Here is a 24,182-nt window from a genome sequence, read left to right on the forward strand (position 1 = left end):
CTGGAGAAAATAATGGCTAACACATTAACTAATTTCACAGAAATTCACACAAATGGATAAAATTTACAGCACTCGACGTAAGGATGTTTCCTTACTTAAGGCAAACTATGCACATGAATATAGAATTGTTTTTGTTTTGTTTGTTTTTTTAAAAAAGAAAGCTTCAAACTTCCTGAAAAATGAAGACAGACGGGCTCTGGCATTAGTTACTTAGATACGCCTAAGCTGAAAACAGTTAAACACATGGATATGACATTCTGCAATGTCTTATCTTTAGTTTGTCAAGGTTTTTAAATCCCTCTTGAGCTGGAGTACCATTTTTAGCATGGCTAGGTCAGAATGACACTGAACAATATGAGTGATGACACACTAGACAGCTATATGGACAGAGATGTCATCAGTAAGCCAGCTGTGCTAACACCTGTATGTCCTACACAATTGGTCTTTAGGAACATGCATTTTTTAAAAAGTCAGGTTATTCAGGGATCAAAACAACAACACAAATGTGTTAAGAGATTTGCAAAATAATTAAACGGATGGTAAGAGGAATTATTTGAAGGAGGCAGTCAAGTTCAATATAATGTTTATATCCCAGCATTCTTCTATGTAAAGATACCAAGATCTAATTCAAATTAAAAATGGCACAAGGCATTTTTCAAAGGTCTTTCTTTTTGGAAAACAAACAAGATGCTTTGGAAACATCTAAAAATCTTTGCCGTTCTCCTGTTGACTTCTTTACGTGTGCCTACTGGTCCGTTTCACTCGTGGCAGGTGCCAGGTTGATAGACAAAAGCCAAGAATAGCTACAGTCCACAGAAAAACACCCTCACATTCCTGTCACTATCCTGCCAGTGCACTTGAGGACAAGGTATTCTATGTTTCCCACTGAGAACAAAAGCCACGTCACAACTTTCAAAAACGGGGAAGGATATATTTTGATATTGGGGGCTTTGAGTAACAAGCCAGCAGAAAGCAAGAACCATTCAAGGAAATCAAGTTCCTGACTGTTTTACTTTTTAAAATCTGGAAAGGCAGTAGAATAGATGTCCTAGTTCCTAGACATCATTAATCCAAATCCCCTGACTTATTTCTACTCCAAGTGAATGATTAAAACTCTCAGTATTACTCCAAGGCTCAGAAGGTGCAGCTAGTGTGAAGTGCAGCGACCAGACTGCTAACAGGGACACCACACCAAAACCACAAAAATATCAGTTTTAAAGGAATTGCACTAGCAAATGATATGTGTCTGGTCTGGATTTAAAATAATACATTCAAAACTCTAAATGGCTTGAAAGCTCAGTACTTGGTGAATGGCTTCTAGTGGGTATGGGGAATATTTTTCCCCATGGCATTGGCAGCTGGGTCTTTTTAGGTCCTCAAAGGTTTTGTTTAAAAACAGGAGATGCAAATGAAGGTGGATTTCCCACTGCAAAATGTTTCTCTTGGGTCTAAAATGGTCCAGAGGTACCCCTACGTTCTGACTGTTGACCAACCCTGGTCTACATCCATCCAACATATGCTCCAGAAAGCTAGCTCCTGAAATATACAACACCAGGAGAGAAATTAGAACATGTCTAGTTACCCTCATGTTATGTTTTCTACATAAACACATACGAATACATACATTGGATGAGCCCAAAAGCACACCCAGTCCCTCATTCTGTTTCTTCTAGGACTTACTAGATACTTGCTATATATCAAACACTATCTAAATCTGTTTAGCCCATTTTACATCATTTTCTTGGGTTTTTGAAATTACAATTTATTGCAAATGCAAAATAAAATATTGAGAGAGGAGGAAAGGAAAGGAAAAAGGAAAATGGAGGAAAAATACATGGCATACCTTAGGAGATAACCTGAAAGGAATGTGTTACTTGCAAATGGCTATCCATATACATTAATAACAGCGGAGTGTATGTCCAAATAAAATTTACTTTTTATAGTTATCTATAATCATCTGTCAATCCGTGTTTGGAAACCTCTAGCAAACAACAACAAAAAATTAGAGGTATTATTTTTCAACCTTAGAGTAATAACTCTTTTTGCTGCAGTAAGTGTGTACATTATTGTTGTGTGCCTTCAAGTAGTTTCTGGTTGATGGCAACGCTAACGCAAACCAATGATGGGGTTTCTTGCCAAGGTTTGTTCAAAGGGAGTTTGCCTTTGTCTTTCTCTGAGAGTGTGACTTGTCCAAGGTCACCCAGTGGGTTTCCATGGCTGAGTAGGAATTCAATTCCTGGTCTCCAGAGTCCAATGTTCAAACATGTTGGCTCCCACAAGTGTGCATACTCACATACTAAGTGAGCATACATTTAAAAAGTCTGCATCACACATGCATAGATACACATAACAATCACAGAGGTGTTCAAAATTGCCTACTGATCAACTCACTTTGGAAGGAAACTACTTGGGACAGAAGAGAGAATGAGAACAGATGAAACTTGCATGTTTCTAAGAATATTGAAGAGCTAGAAAAGAAAAGATTTTCTTTAATGCAGTGAGGCAAATATGCATTATGCCTGGGGAACAGCAGTATGAACAGTAGTATACATGAAATGTACAGCAAAGAAACAGGAAACAGTGTGATCATACATGTCTTTACTTATGAGGAAGATCAAAAGAGGGTGAATCACAGAGAATGCCTTGAGGTTTCTGACGCTGCAGATACTAGACTACCACAACCTCAAGATATGTGACAGTTGCTGGGGATTTCATAAATGGCCACACCCAACTAATTAGTGGTGTGGAGGAGATGGAAAATAAGATTTGGGTGCAAAATACAATGTTTAGGCCTAAGTTGTGATTTACTACTTAATAGGAATTTGCTGAGAGTTCTGTTCTTGTTAACGGCCATCAAGTTGACTTTGCTTTATGGTGACTGCATGAATGAGAGGCCTTCAAGTCACCCTGTCATCAACTCCTCTGCTCAAGTCTTGCAGATTCAGGACCATGGCTTCCTTGGTTGGGTCCATCCATCTGGATGCAGTATTCTTTTCCTACTGCCATCTACCTTTCCAAGCATCTCATATTATGTCCAAAGTACAACAGTCTCAATTTAGCCATCTTGGCTTCTGGAGAGAATACAGGCTTCATTTGCTCTAAGACCCATTTATTTGTCTTCTTAGCAGTCCACAGTATTTGTAGAACTCTCTTCCAGCATCACATTTCAAGTGAGTTGATGTTCTTCCTATCAGCTTTCTTGCCTTTCCAGTTTTCACAAGCATACACAGAAATTGGAAATGTGATGTGTGGACAATCCTAACTTTAGTATTCGATAATATATTGTTCTTGTGTAGTTTCTTCATAGCTACCTTTCCAAGTCATTGTCTACTTCATTTTTAACTACATTTTTCCTTGTAATTAATGGATAAGGTAAATCCTAAACTATTGAAATGCCTCTGTTGCCTACTTTAAAGATGTGAATCACCTGTGGTCATTATTTTGTTTCCTTCATGTTCAGTTGTAAATCTGCCTTCTTCCTTGACTTTCTTAGAAATAATTTCAAGTCTCTGCTGTTTTCTGCCAGCAATATGGTGTCATGTACACATTTAAATTGTTCATGTTCCTTCCTGAAAGTTTCCTACCTTCTTCCTCCAAGTCTAATCCTGAATCATATATGATATTTTCAGTGTACAAGTTAAACAAATGGGGTGATAAAATACATACTTTTCTGATCCCTTTACCAATTGGAAACTAGTCAACTGCTACATCTCCAATGGCTCCCAAACAATACCGTTGGTACTTGGGCACCATGCAGGACATAAAGTAAATTCTTGTGGAAATTCTAATTATTTCTGAAGCTCTTGGTAGAAGTGGAAGTTTTGGAAAGTAACTCCTTTCTTAAGAAAGCCACAAATGAATACTACTTCATGACAGTTGCAATCCAGGAATTCAATACTAAATAACTTTAGGTCATAGAAAGAGCTCTTCATGAAGCTCTTTCTATGGCCACTTTCTACCTTTGAGGAAATGCTGGAACTCACTCATGCATTTATTTATTTATTTATTTGCCACAAATGTATACCACCTTTCTCAGCCCGAAGGCGACTCAAGGCGGTTCACAGTTGGCAACAATTTGATGTCCCAACAGATATAAAATACAATTAAAACATTTAGCATATAATATAAAAGCCATACAAAAACAATAAAGACATAAATCATCAGTATCTCCTTACTTGTCCTATGGTCCAGCATATTTAGACTTGACTACACATTGCACTCCACACATAGGGAAAGCAATCCAGAGTCTGTTGAAAATGTTGAAGCATTTGACAGCTAATGTCCCTAAGCAACTGAGAAGTCATCGAAACTAGGTGAGCAAGTGGCAACTAGTCCAGAAGCATCTCTTTCTTTCTCAATGCTATTTCAAGGCAATCACCTCCAGCTGTCTTAGAATCACAGCCTTTCAGAAGTGAGCTTCTGATTTCTTAGCCTTCAGAATTCACATTTGATGTGATAGAGGTTCAAAAGTCTAGCAGCATCAGTTCTTCTGAGGGCACAGCTAAAGTAATGACAGGGTGTGTAAAAACTCAGTACTAGCTCGTGAACATCCAATGGTCACAAAACGGACACCTGTAAGTTAATTAATGAGCCAATAAAACAAATTCAGATTGAAAAAAATACTGACTTGGAGTATGAAAGGTTAGCAAAGCCGAATACAAACATTAGAAAGCAGAGGCACATTACCCAATAATTATTAGGATTCATACTAACTAACAATGTTACTGACACACCTTCAGAGCAAAATCTCTCGTATTGACATAAGAGGGGAATTATTTAATTGCCAAGGCTCAGAAGCTGAAAGCTGCCTGCATATGATGCTGTGTGCTCTGGAATCTCAGCTACTTAATCTGATTGAATGTTTATGCTGCACACCAAGGATGGAGTTGGCACCTTTGAACCCGTAAACACATCAATGTTCTTTATAAGCAAAACAGTTTATTGAAGATTAACATAGCAATAGTCAAAAAGATAAAAAACATTCAAATAATAATGAAATGTCTACAAAATAGTCAGGTAAGCAATATAATATAATCCAGTCAAAATCTAAGTCAGAACACAGGAAGATCCCAAAATCCAGTAAACAAATCTATAGGAGTAAAGTCTTTCAGTTCCAAAGGGTTGCAAAGACCAACGTCCCTTGAAGAAACAGAAGCAAACTTGAACCAATAAATCCAGATGCAGGAGCTTGGAACTAAGACAAACAGCTTACAAAAATCTTAGCATGAACATGAATCCAAGGCAGAAGTACACAGGAATCTCAGCATGAACAGGAAGGCATGGATATCAGGTATGAAGCAAAAGACATGATTGTACATGAAAACCAAACGTTGGACTCACTGAAGACTATAGATTCACAGGTGCTATATTTATTGAGAAAGCCATAGCAAAAGCACTCCGTTTCCCTTGGGAAACCTCTCCCGGACCCTTCTTTTCTCTCAATCTTGCAGAGCGCCTCCTCCCTAATTCCGTGGCGATCCAGATCAATCTGGCCTTATAGGTCAAAGCTTGACTCCTTCGGTTTGCCAATTAGTAAATTCCTTTCGCTATCACTATTTGGCCTTGACTGTTCCACCTCGGTTTCTTTCTCTGCCTGCATTGAAGCATCTTTGCCTTGTGAACCAACTATCCCAGAATCCTCAGGTTCACTCTGGCTAACTGTACTCTCTTGACCATCATCTCTATTCACCGACAGAGTCAGCAGAATCCTGATCATTTAACTCAGACATTGGAACCTCTGCAGGCTCATGATCATTCTCCTTAGAAGCCTGAGGCAAAGAGACAGGCCGAGTCCCCTACAGTTTACTTATTCAGAGAGGAAGGAGATGTCCTTCAAATATACACAAAGCAGAGGTGGCTGTTCTCAGGATTTGCGGAATATTCCCTCATCCAGAGACTTACCTCAGGCCATATCACTCCTCAAAAGCAAAACTAGAAGTGGTCAAAAGTCTGATTCAGGTGGTAGGACAAATATGTTTTCATTTCAGTCTCCTTTAATCCTGGAACAGTTCTCTTGTTGTTATAGTTGCAGAGGGGTTGGTGCTTTTAAGCTTTCAGTGTGTGCTTTTCAATTGTTCTAAGATCTAGTTTAAGTTCCCACCCAGGAAACAACAACAACAACAACAACAACAGGATTATAAGAACAGAAGGGAGAAAAATAAGTCTGAAAACCTTCCTTCAGTACAAAATTTCAGCAAAAGCATAAAACAGAGTCATTTTCTTTGAATTATTATATCATCAAAATTATGTCTAAGAAATAATAGACCAGTGGTTCTCAACCTGGGGTCCCCAGATGTTGTTGGCCTACAACTCGCAGAAATCCCAGCCAGTTCACCAGCTGTTAGGATTTCTGGGAGTTGAAGGCCAAAAACACCTGGGGACCCCGGGTTGAGAACCACTGTAATAGACTAAATACAACATGATGCCTGTGCATGTCATGGAATTTCTTTCCCTTCCCTTCTCTTCCCATCCCCTCCTCTTCAGCCTTAGGATATACCTAAAACCTTGTCCAAAGAGGTTTCAAACCTCTGAGAATATTTCCTAGGCACTTATGAGCTAAAGGAGATGTTTTTACAATTGCACTAGTTGCATCAAAGGCTGGATACAATCTCATGCCGACAACAATTTTGCCACATATCTGTGAATAATGAATAGTCAAAATCTTCCCTAACATTTTTCAGGATGATACAGATAACCAACTACATGCGACGGTGACTTAAGCCCCTCTACTGATTTAAAGTTATCAAGTCTGACTTGGCCACGATAGTCCATGCTCTGGTTACATCCTGTATAGACCACTGCAATGCTCTCTACGTGGGGTTACCTTTGAAGACGGTCCGGAAGCTTCAACTAGTCCAACGAACAGCAGCCAGGTTGCCAACAGGAGCGGCGCTCAGGGAGCATACAACCTACTTGGTGCGCCAGCTCCACTGGTTGCCAGTTTGCTACCGGACCCAATTCAAAGTGCTGGCTTTGGCCTATAAAGCCCTAAATGGTTCTGACCCAACGTACCTGTCCGAACGTGTCTCCCCTTACGAACCATTGAGGACTCTAAGATCGTCTGGGGAGGCCCTGCTCTCGGTCCCGCCTTTGTCTCAAGTACGTTTAGCGAGGACGAGAGACAGGGCCTTCTCAGTGGTGGTCCCTTGGCTATGGAACACCCTCCCAAGGGAGATTAGATCTCCTCCCTCCCTCTTAACATTTCGGAGGCAAGTTAAAACATGGCTGTTTGAGCAAGCGTTTACGAATGCAGAGTAGCTAATATAGCAAATCGAACGATTTGACAATGGAACTGGACAATGCTTGATAATAATCAGACTCTAATGATGTTATTTTTATTGCTTTTGTGGTGTTTTATATTATTTAATGTTTTAATCTGTATTATGTTTTATATGTACTGATTTGTTGGAAACCGCCTTGAGTCGACGATTGGCTGAGAGACGGTATACAAATACAGTAAATAAATAAATAAATAAATATTTCTGGTTCTATAATCTGAAATCTGTTGCTCCTATCCCCACAATCAGGAGCAATATTTGTGACTGATTCAACAGGACTAACTAGATGCATTTTTCACTGTGGTTTCATTGACTCCTTTCAGAGAGGGAGCAAAATAGATATTATTGAAATCAAGGTTATACATTATCTGGCATGTTTCTACAATGTAAGGTCTTAAGAGTAAACTCCAGTCATTCCACACTTTTGTGGCACTGCTCACCTACTGCTGTGTGTATATATATAAAAGCATAGTATGCATTAATATTTTAGGTCAACACTTACCTTTCTGGCCTGATTTTCCAGACTGCTCACAAGAAAGCAACTACCAAATATAATATTTATTTCATCTATTTCATAAAAGAAACCACATCCTAGATTCTGTGTGCTCTGGTAAGTAATTTAAAATACAGTCCACCAAACCAGGAAAACACAAGAAAACTCACAAAGAGTCTTCTTATTTGGCTGTAAAGCACCGGGGTCTGAATCTTACTGGCAGTTCCAAATAGAACAGTCTCATTGACTCAATGAAATTTGTTCAACTGTTCAGTTACCTTTCAATAATTGATTCAATGGTTCTACTTTAGTTGGGTGCACAACTAAGATGCAGGTTGTATAGCCCAGTTTTCCTTTGAGGGGAGGTGTCAAGGATGCTCAGAACAAAAGTTTAAGAAATCTGACATTTACAAATATTCCTCTAATTTAAAAATAAACCAAAAACAACAAAGCAGTAAGGACTAAAACATGGAAGAATGATTTTAAAATGTAACTATTCAAAAGGAAGGGAGATGTAAAACAATGTTAGTGTAAGTAAAGGTAAATGTAAAGGTTTCCCCTGACATTAAGTTGAGTCCGACTCTGGGGGGTAGTGCTCATCTCCATTTCTAAGCCGAAGACCCGGCATTGTCCGTAGACGCCTTCAAGCATGTGGCCAGCATTACTGAATAGAGCAGCGTTACCTTCCCACTAAGGTGGTAACTATTGAACTACTCACATTTGCATGTTTTCAAACTGCTAGGCTGGCAGAAGCTGAGGCTAACAGCAGGAGCTCACCCCGCTTCCCGGATTCTACTGCCAATTTTTCAGCCAGCAAGTTCAGCAGCTCAGCAGCTTAACCCACTGCACCACCAGGAGCCTCTAATGTTAGTGTGGATAGTCACAAACACACAGAAGCAGAAATGAGAAACAAAACATTCTGCTGCTCTCCACCTAAAGCTAACACTGTGCTCCTGATTTCCCCTGTTGCATAGACATACAGGCAGCCCTTGAGCTACAAACATCTCGCTTAGTAATGACTCATAGTTACAAACTGGGGTGAGACAACAGGAAATGAAAGAAATCTATCCCTTGGAAGGGAAAGAGTTATCCGGGGGAAAAGATGTCTCAACTGAAGCTTTCATCACCAATCCTTTTTCCCACAACAACAACAACAACAAGCCTTTTTTTTCAAAATGCAATTATCATAGAGACAGAAAGTGAGGTGAAATCTTCTGAACAGGGACACAGCAAAACAAATACTACAGGGGTGTTAGCCCTTTCCTATGCTATCCAAAGATAGACAGACAGACAGACAGATAGTTAGGCATATAGATAGTTAGGCAGATAGATGATAGATAGATAGATAGATAGATAGATAGATAGATATGGCTAGAGTTATACTTACAAAATGTACCTGTTCCAACTTACATACAAATTCAGCCTAATAAACCTACAGAACCTATCTTGCTCATAACTTGGGGACTGTATGTATACAGTACGAGCCATGTATCTGCAGGACCAGTACCTGTCCTTTCATTTGGCCTCTTTAAGCATTTCCTAGATCACCCAGCACAATTCTATAGTATTCTAAGGCCAGGAATCCTTCATTTCAGTAGGGTTTGCTTTTAGCTGCAGTTTCATGTATCTACACGGAATATAGGAAAATATTTTCCCCTGTGGATATGGGAGTCATATTGTACATACTAAGTATTTGCACAAGGGAGCTATTTTTTAATAATGAACAGTCCAGTGGATGAAGTCAATGGAAATTCTATTAAGAGTGTGTTTGTTGAGGATGATTCAATAATTGAGCAAGTGAGCTAGACACTCTAGTGTTGCTGACAGGTTACTCAAATGGCTGTTGGGGGTGAATGTTCAAACATTTTCAGTCTCAAATAGTTTGCAGAAAAAAATAATCTGTGAATGTGACACAATGTCAATTTGTGACAAGTTTTGTTGCAACCATGGAAGAAAATAAGCAAAAAACTCATGTGCGAAACAAAGTGAACGTGAAACTCATTTATCTAATCTTCAGTTTTTTATAGTCAGATATCCTATGCATTAAATCAAATAAATAAAATGAATAAATAAAACTTCTAAAATTTAAGGGGCCCTGTGTCAAAGGAAGGACTTAAAAACAACATTTTGATATTAACTTTTCATATTTCTATTCTGTATTAAGCCTTTATAAACAGTTACCAGGATCCCAAAATTTATTTATTATTTATTGGCGGTATTTGCATACTACCATTCTCAGCCCTGAAGGGGACTCAGGGTGGTTCACAGTGCATTTAGAAATTTTGTTTAAGTATTTAGACAGGCTGTTAATATTAAAGACCATTCTGAAACTTCCACCAGCATTCCAGAGAAAACAATAGAGAACGATAAAATGCCAGAAAGAAAAAATTCGGCAATAAACAAGGGAAACTAAGAATACTACTTACATTCTGAAGGGTAGATTCCACAGATTTCATGTGTCTAGCAATTGATTCTTTTTCTCTGTTGAAAAAATATATAAAAGAAATCAAAATAGAAGTCAGGTTTATAGAAGCTTTCAGAGACAAGGTCACAACAATTATGAGTTAGCTTTACCAAGATTTGATCTCCTTGGATAACTTTGGTTTCAAACATAAAACATCTCTCCCTTTTAAGCTGAATGAAGGTCACACATATGGTGTTTCATGTAGACAAGAGATTGATGAATAAGTCTCTGCAAATTTCTGCTGTGATGGCTAATTATCCGCTCCACTCAGGATGCCATACCGGACATTGCAGGACTGGATGAGATGCCTTCTAACATTTGTTAATAAACTACTAAGTCCACCTTCAGAAATTCAGAATGTGACTAAGGAAAGTTTTGGTTCACCCAGATGTAAGATGAAAGGAACCAAAATGTTGAGGGTGGAAACCAAAATGCAATATTGCAATGACAAATAGTGATGGAAGGAATACCTATAAAGCAAAACCAGCAAAACAATGGATGTGACTTGGAAATTTCAGCGTCCTGGACAAACGTGATAGGAGGCAGGGAATCATAAGATCACACAATGTGTAGGGACTAGAAATGGGAAGGCCTGGAAAAAACCCAAAAAATTGGGGCGGGGGAACAGTTTTTACCTTCTCCCCATTTTTTTTCCAAAGCCATTTCTTTTCAGAAAAAAATAGGGGGAAAGTGTGTAGAAACAAAAAGTCTCAGAAATCTTCAGTAAGGTCTTCGTGTTATATAATTTGATTACTCTTAGACGATCCCTCATTGTCCGAGTAAGATTGTCCTCCAAGTTCGGTATCCTGGTACATAGGTGACTGTGGAGCCCTATTCCTGACATGCATATTCTCCTGCAGTGAGGGCATCGGTTTCCAGGTGGAAGACAGTCCCAGTCGGGGTTGGCTTGACGTGCCTTCCTCCAGCTGGAGCGCTCAAGGGCCAAGGCTTCCCAGTTCTCGGTGTCTATGCCAGAGCTTTCAGCCCATCTTTAAATCTCTTTTCCTGCCCACCAACATTCCATTTTCCATTCTTGAGTTCAGAGTAGAGCAACTGCTTTGGAAGACAGTGATTGGAAATTCAGACAACATGCCCGGTCCAGCGGAGTTGGTGGCGGAGGACCATCGCTTCAATGCTGGTGGTCTTTGCTTCTTCCAGCACGCTGACATTTGTCCACCTGTCTTCACAAGAGATTTGCAGAATTTTTCAGAGGCAACGCTGATGGAATCGTTCCAGGAGCTGCATGTGACGTCTGTAGATAGTCCACAATTTGCAGGCATATAGAAGGGCTGGGAGGACAATAGCTTTATAAACAAGCACCTTAGTATCCCTACGGATGTTCCTGTCCTCAAACACTCTGTGTTTCATTATGAAAAATGCTGCACTTGCAGAGCTCAGGCAGTGTTGTATTTCAGTGTCAATGTGGAGAGGTGGCTGCCAAGGTAGCGGAAATGGTCACACCATTAATGTTACACCATTAAGCTGTATTTCTGGCATTGCAGATGGGTTGGTTGGTGACTGCTGGAAGAGCACTTTGGTTTTCTTGATGTTCAATGACAGGCTGAGCTTCTTGTATGCTTCTGCGAAGTTGTGTAGAGTGGCTTGTTGGTCTGAATGCGCACAGACGAAGTTGTCATCAGCATATTGGAGTTCTATAACAGATGTAATCTTGGTTTTGGCTTTCAGTCTGCTTAGGTTAAATACTTGCCATCTGGCTGATAGATGATTTCCACTCCGATAGGAAGCTTCCCATTAACAAGATGAAGTATCATAGTGATGAAGATGGAAAATAAGGTTGGGGCAATAACACATCCCTATTTGACACCTGATTCCACCTTAAATGGGTCACTTTGGGAGCCATTGCTGTCCAAGACTGTTGCCATCATGTCAATATGGAGGAGCCATGTCATAGATATATTATAGTTTGAATACCATGTCATAGATATATTATTTATCATTGGAAAAGAACATATTCTACGCAGTTTTCAATTCTTCCAGGAAAAAAAAAATGGCTTTCAAAAAAAACCAAGAAAAAACTTGTTTTTCCCCAAATTTTATTCCCAGGCCTTCCCATTTCTAGTAAGGCATATTCCATGTTGTTCAATGAGGCAGGGCCTTCCGAATTTAGAAGTTTTCTCTCGTATGGCGATCATTGGCAGAATACTCAGCTCTGTAAAACCAAATTGCCTTTCTCCAAAAAAGTAATTGGAGAATGGTTTGTGGGTGAGGTATTGCAAGTGGAGGTTTCCTAACTATTTCTACCCTCATATTCACCAAGTCCTCTTTACAAGTCTGCCCTCCTATGTTCCCTAAAAAACTGATCAACCATATAAAAGGAAGACGCATTCTAAACCGAGAGAATATGGAAGTTGTGGGAGTTCTTAAGTGATTGAAACAGAATTTGCAACCTATTTTGAACATCTAGATTGATGCCTGAAATATATTCCTTTTCCAGTCCCCTCCAGACAGCCTAAAAGCAACAGGAAGGTGGTGATAAAGGACCTTACAGTTTCAAGAATGGAAAATCAGTGGCAGAAAGGAATATGGCTCACTAGTTGACAGGCTAGTCCTTGTATCCACAGATGCTGACATGATGCTTCTGGCGTAAATGTCAGTTCCTGACAATCCCAGTAGGAAACTGAAAACAGGTCCCTGGCTGTAAATGACACTTCTGCTCCAAAGCATCATTTCAGTTTCTGAAGTGAGATAGACAGGAAAAACAGGCTGGTTGGCCTGTTGCTGAGCAAGCAGGGTTTCCCTGAACTGCTGTTTATAATGATAAGAGGTTTTCTTTGCAAGTAAAAAAGGGATTTAGCCAGAGAGGGAGGAGGACAGATCGACGGTTGGCAAACATTCTTTGAAAGTACTTATAACCACCACCAATAACCCCAATGTCCACCAGAGACTCAAAAGAAATATTCCCAAGATGCCATCCAAGTAATTTCTAGAAATGAAGGGGATGTGGATTCGTTAACCATTCTTAACAGCTTTCACTTAATCTATCACAAAGAGTTGTAAAGAGTTGAGAATAAAACAGGATGATCACCATTATATGATTCTCAGCTATTCAAGGAAAAGAAAACTATCCGTTGGAAAAGTACAGTAAACTCTCCACATTCACTGGGATTAAGGGGTGACTGCATGGAGCGCCGTTACCCCCACTGGAGAGGTACCTATTGATCTATTCACATTTTGCATGTTTTTGAACTTCTAGGTTGGCAGAAGCTGGGGCTAGCAGTGGGAGCTCACCCTGCTCCCCTTATTTGAACCACCGACCTTTTGGTCAGTAAGTTCAGCAGTTCAGTGATTTAACACGCTGTGAGGATCAAATGTAAACACAAGCATAGTTATCCTGAGATAATGTTTGTCATCCTCACTTGTTTATTTTTCTCCTATTTTTGATCACATGTTATTGAGTGCTGTTCTGGGAAGCCATGTGCTTCTGTGTACAGTTTACAATTAATTAATTAAAACTATGGGTCAGTGAAACCTTTAATGTTGAGAGTACTTTTCTTCATTTCCATCTGCATTAAATTGTAAAGGCAGAAGGTGAATCAGGTCAGGGCTTCTGAAACTTTTCCACTTGTGACCTCTTTCATCCCGAGAAATTTTTATGCAACCCCAGGAATATAGGAAGATAAAATAAGTATAAAAATCAATAATTTACTTGATAACATATGAGTATTTGTAAGGCTTGCTAAACAGGGTGATTTTTTTTCTTTTTATGAAGTACAGCTGAAACATCTCCTGCAGAGTCCACTGTAAACACCACACAACATATTCATCTAAATGTCTACAACAGAGGCTAGGTGGTGTTCAGAAGAAAAACAATCACAACCCTAACATTGAGCTAAGGGGATATTTTGGGGGGTTGGGACCCACAGTATAAGAAGCAGTGATCCAGATATGAAGCCATCCTGTGACTTGGCAGAAGTACCCATTGACAGACTGGTTATCTTGTCAGTTCAGAGGCAGGTTATGGTCACTGTTTTACATACAAAATATTAGAGCCATGTGATATACATGCTTGGCTTCTGCAGGAGAATCTGAAAGATAGAGATTTTAGAAGTCCAAATATGTAATGCAGACTACTTTTGCGAGTTGTGGCTTGAGCATTAGACTATGAGTCTTTAGTCCAAGATCTGAATGAGGACTCAGCCATGGAAATCCAATGTGTGGCCTTAGGTAAATCACACTCTCCCAGTCCCAGAGGAAAGCCAAAGCAAGCCCCCTCTGAACAAATCTTGACAAGAAAAACCTGTGATAGTTCACCTTAATGTTGCCATCAGTGGGAAAGGACTTGAAAGCATGCAACAAGAAGAAAGCTTTTGCTTCTATATTTTTAGTACCTGTCAGCTTTTAGCACTCCAGAGACAAACGTCTGTACTGTCCCAGCATCTTATAACCAGAGCTTGAAAAAAAATACTAATCTGGAATACAATTCCCACAATTTCCCAGGTTTGTGCATTCTGGGAGTTGTACTACAAAAGAGAAACTTTCCAAAGCTCTCCTTGTAGGTGTAAAGACTCATCATATTCTCTTCCCTGTTCCTGCAAATCTGGTACATGCATTGAGCTGGTCAACTTCTGCCACAACGTTTGCCCTATTCACACACAGGCTTTCCATCAAGAACACTTGGCTCATTTACCAGGACAGCTTGCTAGGCTGCTAGTCAGGCCAGCGGTTCAAGCACCATACAGTGAGACAATGCACTCTGCTTGTGCTAAAGCGTGCCCTTCCACGGACTCCAAAATGACTGAAACAGGCCATTAGTATGTTGAACTAAGTTCTCTTTCTTCAAGAGGATCTTTCACTAAAATTTCAAAGAGAGGCAGCTGTACTTTTGTTTTCCAGCACTGCATTATCCAGGACTAAAACCCTTTGCATGAAAGTAAGAATTGATCTTTTGTCTGTTTCAAGTGATCTCCCCAAGGCCCCAGTGCTCACTTTGCTGCCATGCGGAGGGCACTCTCTGCATCGTGGATGCTCTCTTCCAGTCGACGCTTGTCCTGCTCCAGCTGGGTAAGATGTCTATTGAGCTGACGCAGAGATTGATCTTTTCTTCTCAGCTCCATCTTTGCCTCGGAGAGACTCTGAGAGCAGACAGAAAACAGAGTTACTTGTCAGCTCCGATAATTAACTTCAATTTATGCCATAGGCTATTAAACAAAGAGAAATACAGACTGACTGTGAAATAGATTGAGGCTATTTCCTAATAAAAAAAATAGTACCTCTTTACCCTCCTTAAACATCCAGCACATTGTATATTTAAGTACCCCATAGCAAACGAAAACCACCCTGATCTTAACACCCACTCATGCTACAGGTGCGGTATCAAAGCATGTTATCTTGTGATTTTGTCAAAATGTTTTGATTTAAAGGAAGAATTGTTGTGCAATATAAGTACATAAGAACAATGGTGGAAGAAACCAAAGGCCTATGTAGTTCAGCATTTTGTTTTGACAATGGATAATCCGATGCCAGTGGGGAGTCCATACGCAGGACATGAGTGCAACAACACCCTTGTGCAGAAAAAAAATCCAAAGCCTCCTGAATTCATGGAAGGAATACAAAAATAGTGAAGAGGCTTGCTCAGAAGAGAAAAGAAAATTAGAAATATAGTGGAAGAAAACCACTCATTCTACAGCTCTGGAGAGATAGGGTGGTATATAAATGAAGTGTTATTATTTATTGCTGTTGTTGTTGTTGTTGTTATTATTATTATTATTATTATTATTATTATTATTATTATTATTATTATTATTATGTGCTAGTTCTCTCTACTGTAGTGCCAATTTTTTAGAAAACACCAAAACACTGCAATTCAATTGTCATGTGGCTTTTGTGATTTCCAGAATTTACTACATGGTTCCTGTCTTTTGAAGGTTGCCTTAAGATCTACTTTCTAAGATTAAATGCTTCAAGTAGAGCACCTGTTTGGACATGGAGAATACACAAAATTCCACAAAGGGTGAACAACTGGAGAATTTGCACACAAACTGCAATCAAATTCTTTGTAATGCTTGCTGTAGTATTTTCAATTCATAGTTCAAGATCTTCTTTTCATTTGTCCACCCCCATTGTTGAAAGGCACTACAATTGCTATAGACCAGAGGAATGGCATTACAGTATTATGTTTCTGGTAATATACAGCTTCAACATTTTGTTTACATCAATATGTACACAGAGTTATTCATAAAAAAAACTAAAAGTGAAGCTTTAGTGTACGTTTACTTTTGTCTGTAATGTTTGTTGCAAAAGGATTTAGTGGTGTAATTGTAAGACTAAATTTCTATATGCTACTTTGACAAATTAAAAGGTTATGACCTTCACAACAGAGCCAGGAATTTTAACTATCCACAGAGTACTCTGCAACTTTTCCTTGCATCTTCTATTGGAGGATTTGAAACATCAAGAAACAGAAATTTTGAGGATATTGATTTCCAGAATGACTGGATGACTGCACTTAACCAATATCAATGGAAACCTGGGGTGCATCTACACTGTAGAATGAATGCCACTTGAATTGCTATGGCTCGATGCTATGGAATCCTCAGGTCTGTAGTTTATAAATACACCAACATTATTTGACAGAGAAGGCTAAAAGCCTTCCACTCCTATAGCATTGAGCCATGGCCATTAAAGCTATGTAAACTGCATTAATTCTACAGTGTAGATGCACCTCTTAAGAACCTATGGACAACAACAGCAGTTGGAAGAGGTAATTATGAGAGCGGACTCTTTCCCAAGCATAGTAGTGCAATATCTAGTCCAGTCCAAAGCTAGAGTTGCCTTCTCCTTCCAAGTGCTCTGTCTAGTTTAAACAAATATCAAAACCTTAGCATGCTCTGTCAAGAACTTTCTGAGTTCACTGAAGGTCCACAGTGGTGCAAAACTGTAGTTGCCATGTTTTTAAAAACCATGTCATTTGGGCACTATGGATATAGTATCATTGCCCTGACTTAACTATTTTCTTAGAGTAAACTTGGATGAGCAGAGAAGTATTTTACAGACAAGCGGGACAGTAAGAGGAAGACAGTTCATTGCCCAGTGATGTGCTATATATGCAGTGGTGTGTCATTTGAGATTCAACTATATGGTTCATGCGGGATAGAACTTTAGGTATAGGAAGAATCTAGCAATGGATCCATGCCTGGGTGTGTTGTGGGGCAATCTTTAATCAAAACTCTTTTTTTGATGAGCCATTCTCAACTAGAACTTTTACTGTAACCAACGGTGTGGGTGATAGATTTCCTTCTACTTGGTGAATTTAGGTGAGAATGGGAAAAGTCACTCCTACTGCTAAATTTACACTCCTATGAAAATGAGCACATGATCTATGCTTAACTTAGAAGTTTATAAGCACATGAGGACTTTCTGATAAAAAGCCAGAAATTTAGGAGAATGGGACATTTTTATGAGATAATGAGAACCTTGCCAAAAATAGCCATCTTTTTATCTCATTACAATATTTCATCACCAGACTATACATGTGTTTTTCAATGTATGTTAAAGTCCTGCTTGCTCAGACCATGCTAACTCCAAATCTGAATCTTTGGGAAGAAGACGGGGTATAAATAAAGTTAACAACAAGGAACTGTAAATTCAGTTGCAGGTGTCTATTGCAGTGAATGAAGAAGTTTTAGCATTGGGCCCACCACTCTATCACTAAAAGCTCCAGAGCTCCTGTCATCCAGCTCCATGATGTCTGGAACAAGTGATGCTGGAACAAACAACAGAATAAAATCAATACAACTTTTTATCCATAGCATCCAAATGACAGTTTTTAAAAGCATGACAACCATGCTTTCACACCATTATGAACCTTTGGTGAACACAGTATGTTCTTAACAGAGAATGTGGTGGAGGCTCCTTCTTTGAAGACTTTTAACCAGAGGCTAGATGGCCATCTGTCAGGGGTGCTTTGAATGCTATTTTCCTGCTTCTTGGCAGGGGGTTGGAATGGATGGCCCACGAGGTCTCTTCCAACTCTATGATTCTATGAATGCTAAACCAAAATGTTATTAATGTAAACTATATGGGCAGTTGGAAGGAGAAGGCCTTTCCAGCTTTTCTTTTCAAAGATATGCCCTGGATGACTGTCATGAAAACAAAGAACGAGGAAGCAAAATTTATGAACACAAGATATATTTATCCCGCATAAGCCCTGTATCTACTCTTGCCTCTACTCCCTTTGTTCCCAGGATACCGCAAGCAACCACAGGGGGTTAGTTTGTTCTTTAGAGCAAACCATAAGTTGCCAGTTGAACTGGCAAACTTGGTTTACACATGATCTCCAAATCAGAGAAACACCTCTCAAGATATGGTTTGTAACTGTAGTCTGAATAAAATGTAGAAACTCGGGATGATTTACGACCTCATCATATGGGCTAATTTGCCCATCATACTCTGCTTGTTCTCCCCTTTTGCCACAGAGCCCATTACATGATGTATCTACTTCCAGCAGGGCTCCGTGGCAAAAGGGGAGAGCAAGTGGCATACACCACTACTGCAGCAACATAAGCGGCTTCCCATGTTGCCTTTGCAATGATGGGGGGGGGGGGGGAAGCCGGGTGATGGATGCTTCCCCCTGTGGGATGGGGCCAGCAGTAAATTGGGTGATGCGGGGCATGGGTTCTTCACACTCCTCAATGGCAATGGGATCTTATGGATTCACCATAATGCATGGCAAATCCCAACCTTAATGTGATAAGGTCTTTAGTGCTACAAGTGAACCATCTCAACTTCTTCTATGAAGAATTTCCAAAGTGGAAATTCATTTCATACAACAGTGCCTTGTTATAGTTGCACCCTGGCACTGTTTCTCCTTTGGTGGGATATAGATGGCTTGAATATGCATTTGCTATGCAAGCTGGCATCCTGTTTTAAGAAACATTTTCAAAAGGATGTGACTCTATTCGGAATATGTGGCCTCATTGCCATGACATTAAATGACAATAAAGCAAAAACATAAAAGCACTAATGGTTTCCATGATTCAAAGAGAGGCAAAAATTAGGCAAATCTTGAACTATGGATATTCTTCCTTGCCTTTTGATACACACTACAACACAAACAACTTCAAGAAGAGGTTTCATCTCTGCTTCTAAGTCCTGGCCTTCGTGGGTTAAAGGCAAACCTTGGAAATTGTTGAATTACAGTCTGGAGTTCTTTAAAGTAATATACTTTGAGCTGCTAAGCCTTTCTCCTTCCCCACCCTGCACTGCCCATTCCTTCAGATTGATCTAATTAAAACCCTTGATAAACTTTATGGACTCTAATATTTCTCGCTGAATGACTGAAACCAAGAGGGTGTGCCTCCAGGCAGCAAGGCAACAATGATAAGCAGCAGGTTAGCCACTAATTTCTCAACCAGGGTAGATTGTGAAAGTGTGATGTTCTGATATCCAAGAAACTGTTCAGGAGAGAATAGGATAAATCAAGTTTAATAACTCTGGTCCTAATTGTTCCCCCAATGCTCAGCTCTAATTACTTGGAGAACTCTCCTGACTGTCACCTGATATTAAGTTGTTGGAGGCTGAGTGTGGAACAGTGAGATAATCAATAAACATTTAGAAGGGAGAAGGATGAAGATCCCTGTTAAGCAGTGGGAACCGGCAGCACCCAAAGCCCTTCTGCTCGTGAGAAAGCCGATGGGAGAAGCACGGTGATTGCAAAGCAATAATCCAAATCACTGTTTTTAGGCCTTGAGGCCTTGAGGCAGGAGTACGTTGGAGAGAAAAAAAGGTTAACACGGTCACCCTAATTACAGCCCACTTTCACATGCTTCATATATAAGCGTAGACAAGCCAATTAGGTAGAAAGGAAGATAAGAGAAGTTTTATTTGTATACTAATTAAACCCCTGATGAAATTAAAGGAAAAACATACAGCTCTGTAATTGTGTCTGAGAAAGGTCACTTCGGGTTCAGTTATCAGAAAAGCGCAGCCTTGAGATATTTCACTTAATCCACAATATAGCCCTTTATTTTGCTCCCTGGGCTTTAATATTTACAAAAATAAGAAAATTTCAAAGCCTGATAGTGTATTTATCTTGAAACACTGCCACAGACAAATGTGAACCTTTGGAAAGTTGAAAACTGAATAAGGAGAGGACCATTAACAAACACAACGTGGAACAAAACACAAAGCCGAACCCACATATTGCCTGCGCATGGCATTTTACGGGACCCGATCTGGCAAGAGCTTTAAGACACATTTTAATTACTTCATCCCAATTATTTTATCTTTAGATGCATTTGATATTTCGGCCATTAAGATTGCTATGTAATCATCCGGCACTCTATTCGTTTCATTCACTCCCAGCCTAAGCAATTTCTCATGCATAAGATATGACCCCATCAAAAAATGGTAAAAGGACTTACCCAAAAGCAAAATATGATGAATAACAGCACATTAAATACAAACTCACGTTAGGAAAGCTTCTATAACACACAACCTACATCAGACCAAACTTCACTAGAGAAAGAAAACTGGGAACAAAGCAAAATATGGCTACTCTTGTGGAATAAGGCAGCTTGAACTCCATACTAGTCTCTTTTTTTACTGTAAGTGTAAATAACAAGTTTAGACAGAACAATATTTTCAGAAATTTTATGTTAAGCAAAATGGAGCACGGCAGCACAATTTTGCCTCATTCACACAAGGTCTCCTCCTGAGTCCTCAGACTATTGGGGGCCAGACTATAGTTTGAAATAAACATGAACGAATTCCTATGCACACTGCACATATCATATTTGTAATGCAAAACAAAAAATCACAAAAGAACAATACAATATTTAAAACAATTTTAATCAACACAAACTTACCAGTATTTCAATGGGAAATGTGGGCCTGCTTTTGGCTGATGAGATAGCCAAGTTTATTAGGATCGTTATTATTGTGTACCTTCAAGCCGTTTCAGGCTTAAGACAATCCTAAGTCTAAAGTTTAGGGGCAAGCCAGGTAAACAACCCTGCAGGGCTGCATCCGGCCCACGGGTCTTATTCTGGAGACCCCTGGTTTAGCCTCTGGTTTGCTAGTAAAACTGAATTATAGTGTCATAAAATGATGCAATCTAAAAACTGTGTCACCAACATGAAATGTTTGGAAAGCTGTGACCTAAACATTAAGAAGAACTTGACTGTTAAGAAGTGTTAGACAGTGGAAATTACTGTCTTCGTAGGCGGTGAACTCTCTAACTTTGGAAGTCTTTAAGCAGAGGTTGGATGGACATCTTTCAGTAGTGTTTTAGAAGTGTATTCCTGCATGGCAGAATATAGGAATATGTTACAGTAAGTCTTAACAGAATCAAATGTGTGTGTGTGTGTGTGTGTGTGTGTGTGTGTGTTAAAGAAAACCTTATGCTGTTAATTATTATGTGCAGCTGCTAATGTAGGTCAACTAGTAAGTTTGGACCACACCCAGTGGGTTTTTAGGCCTTGGGGTTTTTAGAATACAGTTCAGCTTTTGCTCTGAGGAGCCTTTGCTCAGGCATTTTGCTCAACCATTTCTACTGCTCTCTCATTTGGATGAAGATGAAGATGCCTTATTCTGTATTGCTTACAAAGGCAATGTAAGTTTGTTTCACTGTTTGTAACATTGCAAGTTTATGTTTTAACTCTGCTGATAAGAGTAACCTTTTTTCTGTTCTTTCTCCTCTTGCCTGGGTGCAATGTTATTGTGTCTTCTGTATTGGACTTGATTGAAATACACTTAGCGCAACAGAATAGATGGCTCTTGTGGTCCTTTCTAACTCTATGGTCCTATAACTGACAGTATAATAATCCAGCCGTAGGCTCCATGGCAAACTGATAACATAGGTAAAGGTATAGGTTTCCCCTGGCATTAAGTCTTGTTGTGTCCGACTCTAGGGGTTGGTGCTCATCTCCATTTCTAAGCTGAAGAGCTGGCGTTGTCTGTAGACATCTCCAAGGCCATGTGGCCAGCATGACTGCACAGAGCACTGTTATCATCCCACAGAAGCAGTACCTATTGATCTACTCACATTCACATGTTTTCAAACTGCTAGATTGGCAGAAGCTGGGTCTAACAGTGGGAACTCACCCACGACACAGATTCAAACTGCCGACTTTTCGGTCAGCAAGTTCAGCAGCTCAGCAGTTTAACCCGCTGCACCACCAGGGGGCCCACTGATAACATATACAAGGTCAAATAGAACTAGGGCAGGATTTATTCCTACCTTCGTATAATGGAGACATCTTACGTGTCTATTGAACAGTCATTTCAGCATGGGTTTAATAGTAGCCTTTAAAAATCATTATAGGCTCAAGCTTGACACAAAATGAAGAGGAGATCATGGGAAAAGTTGGTTAAGGTTAATAAAGACACTCACAAAAGAGGTCCAAAGAGCATTATCTCCCTTGTTTAAAATAACAACAAAAACTACTAAGTATAAGGGACTAAAATATCAGAAGCCAGAGAAAAGTCTTATCCATTGATATTCGACCTACTAGGAAAAAGGGGGTTTATAACACTAAAAAAATTCTATGAAGCGTTATAGTTCTATTGATTCCTTCCACGCATCTCAAGGTAATATAGTTACTTTGTAGTTGATTCAGTGTTCTAACAAATATCTCTTAGGAAACTGGATTTAACAAGAAGCCTTCTGGTATGCTCGAATAAAATCTTAAAGGTACATAAAAGCATTCCACTAACCAGGATAAGTGGTATGCAAGCGAACATATTTAACACCTTTGCATTTTACTTGTGAAATAATCCCATTTTTCCCCTTCAAACGCACATGTCAATAAATCTTTTCCTTTGCACTCTAAATTCCAAGGTCATGGACAGAAGCATGTATTAGTATAATTACAAAAAAGCAGTAATACCATTAAGCCTTCAGTGGCAGAGTTTTAAAAAAATCACTGAAAGCAAAAAAAAAAAAAGTAAAATTAAGGTTTGACTGGAAGTTGTCCCCTTAGGAAAATAAAGCCATTAAAATGTTCATTTTCAGTTGCTGTTGTTCTTAAACTTAGGTTTTAAACTAAGCTTTAACTATACTAAAAACAAATTCCACTGGAAAATTAAGGCACAAACAAGATGAACATATGAAGCAATATCATAAAGAAGTCTGCATTGTGTAATGCTCTGATCAAAGCAGTCCTCTGGGGTTTCTAGGAAATCGGGTTAACAGTTGCCCCATATTAAAAGGGACATCCCTTATTTGAGAGTGTTAAAGCTTGTCTCTTTATAGGACTTGCTCGTGCCCCTTGTTATAAGGGATATCCCCTATTTGTTAGTTGGGATGCTTTTCCATATACAGACAGTACCCGAGTTACGAACAAGATAGGTTCTGTTGGATTATTCTTAAGATAAATTTGTATGTAAGTCAGAAATGGTGCATTTTTAAGTGTAACTCCAGCCTATAATACATATATTTTATCTTTGGGTAGCATAGGGAAGGGATAATAGCATAGGGAAGCCCTTTCAACCTGTCCTGGCCCACATATAAGTGAGGCATTTGGTAACTCATCTTGCACAATGGTTTATGGAATTGGTTTGTTTTAATGCATATGATTTTGTTAACAGGTTATGTTTATATTTTAATGGCTACTCTGTATGTTTCATGTTTGTCTGTGGAAACCGCCCTGAGTCCCCTAGGGGAGACGGAGCAGTATATAAATTATTATTATTATTATTATTATTATTATTATTATTATTATTATTATTACTACTACTACTACTACTACTACTACTACTACACCCCTGTGGTCTGCAGTGGTGCAATAGATTAAACCAGGGGTCCTCAAACTATGATCCGGGGGCTGGATACAGCCCTCCAAGGTCATTTACCCGGCTCTCGCTCAGGGTCAACCTAAGTCTGAAACTACTTGAAAGCACACAACAACAACAACAACAACAACAACAACAACAACAATCCTATCTCATCAGCCAAAAGCAGCCCCACACTTCCCACTGAAATACTAAT

General features: G+C 39.4%; 1 protein-coding gene across 3 annotated transcripts in view; it reads right to left on the reverse strand.

The window, feature by feature from the left end:
• The window catches only part of CCDC171 (coiled-coil domain containing 171), a 217,845-nt gene that overhangs the window by 75,508 nt on the left and 118,155 nt on the right, over positions 1 to 24,182 (reverse strand). For all 3 annotated transcript variants that reach the window (XM_067464374.1, XM_060762416.2, XM_060762417.2), the window contains 2 exons: positions 15,182 to 15,327; positions 10,197 to 10,251 (listed from right to left, as the gene is read on the reverse strand). In XM_067464374.1, coding sequence (XP_067320475.1) covers positions 10,197 to 10,251; positions 15,182 to 15,327 — 201 coding nt within the window. The remainder of the gene's footprint in view (positions 1 to 10,196; positions 10,252 to 15,181; positions 15,328 to 24,182) is intronic.

The sequence above is a fragment of the Anolis sagrei genome, chromosome 2 (assembly GCF_037176765.1).
Source record: "Anolis sagrei isolate rAnoSag1 chromosome 2, rAnoSag1.mat, whole genome shotgun sequence".
Classification (NCBI taxonomy): Eukaryota; Metazoa; Chordata; class Lepidosauria; order Squamata; family Dactyloidae; genus Anolis; species Anolis sagrei.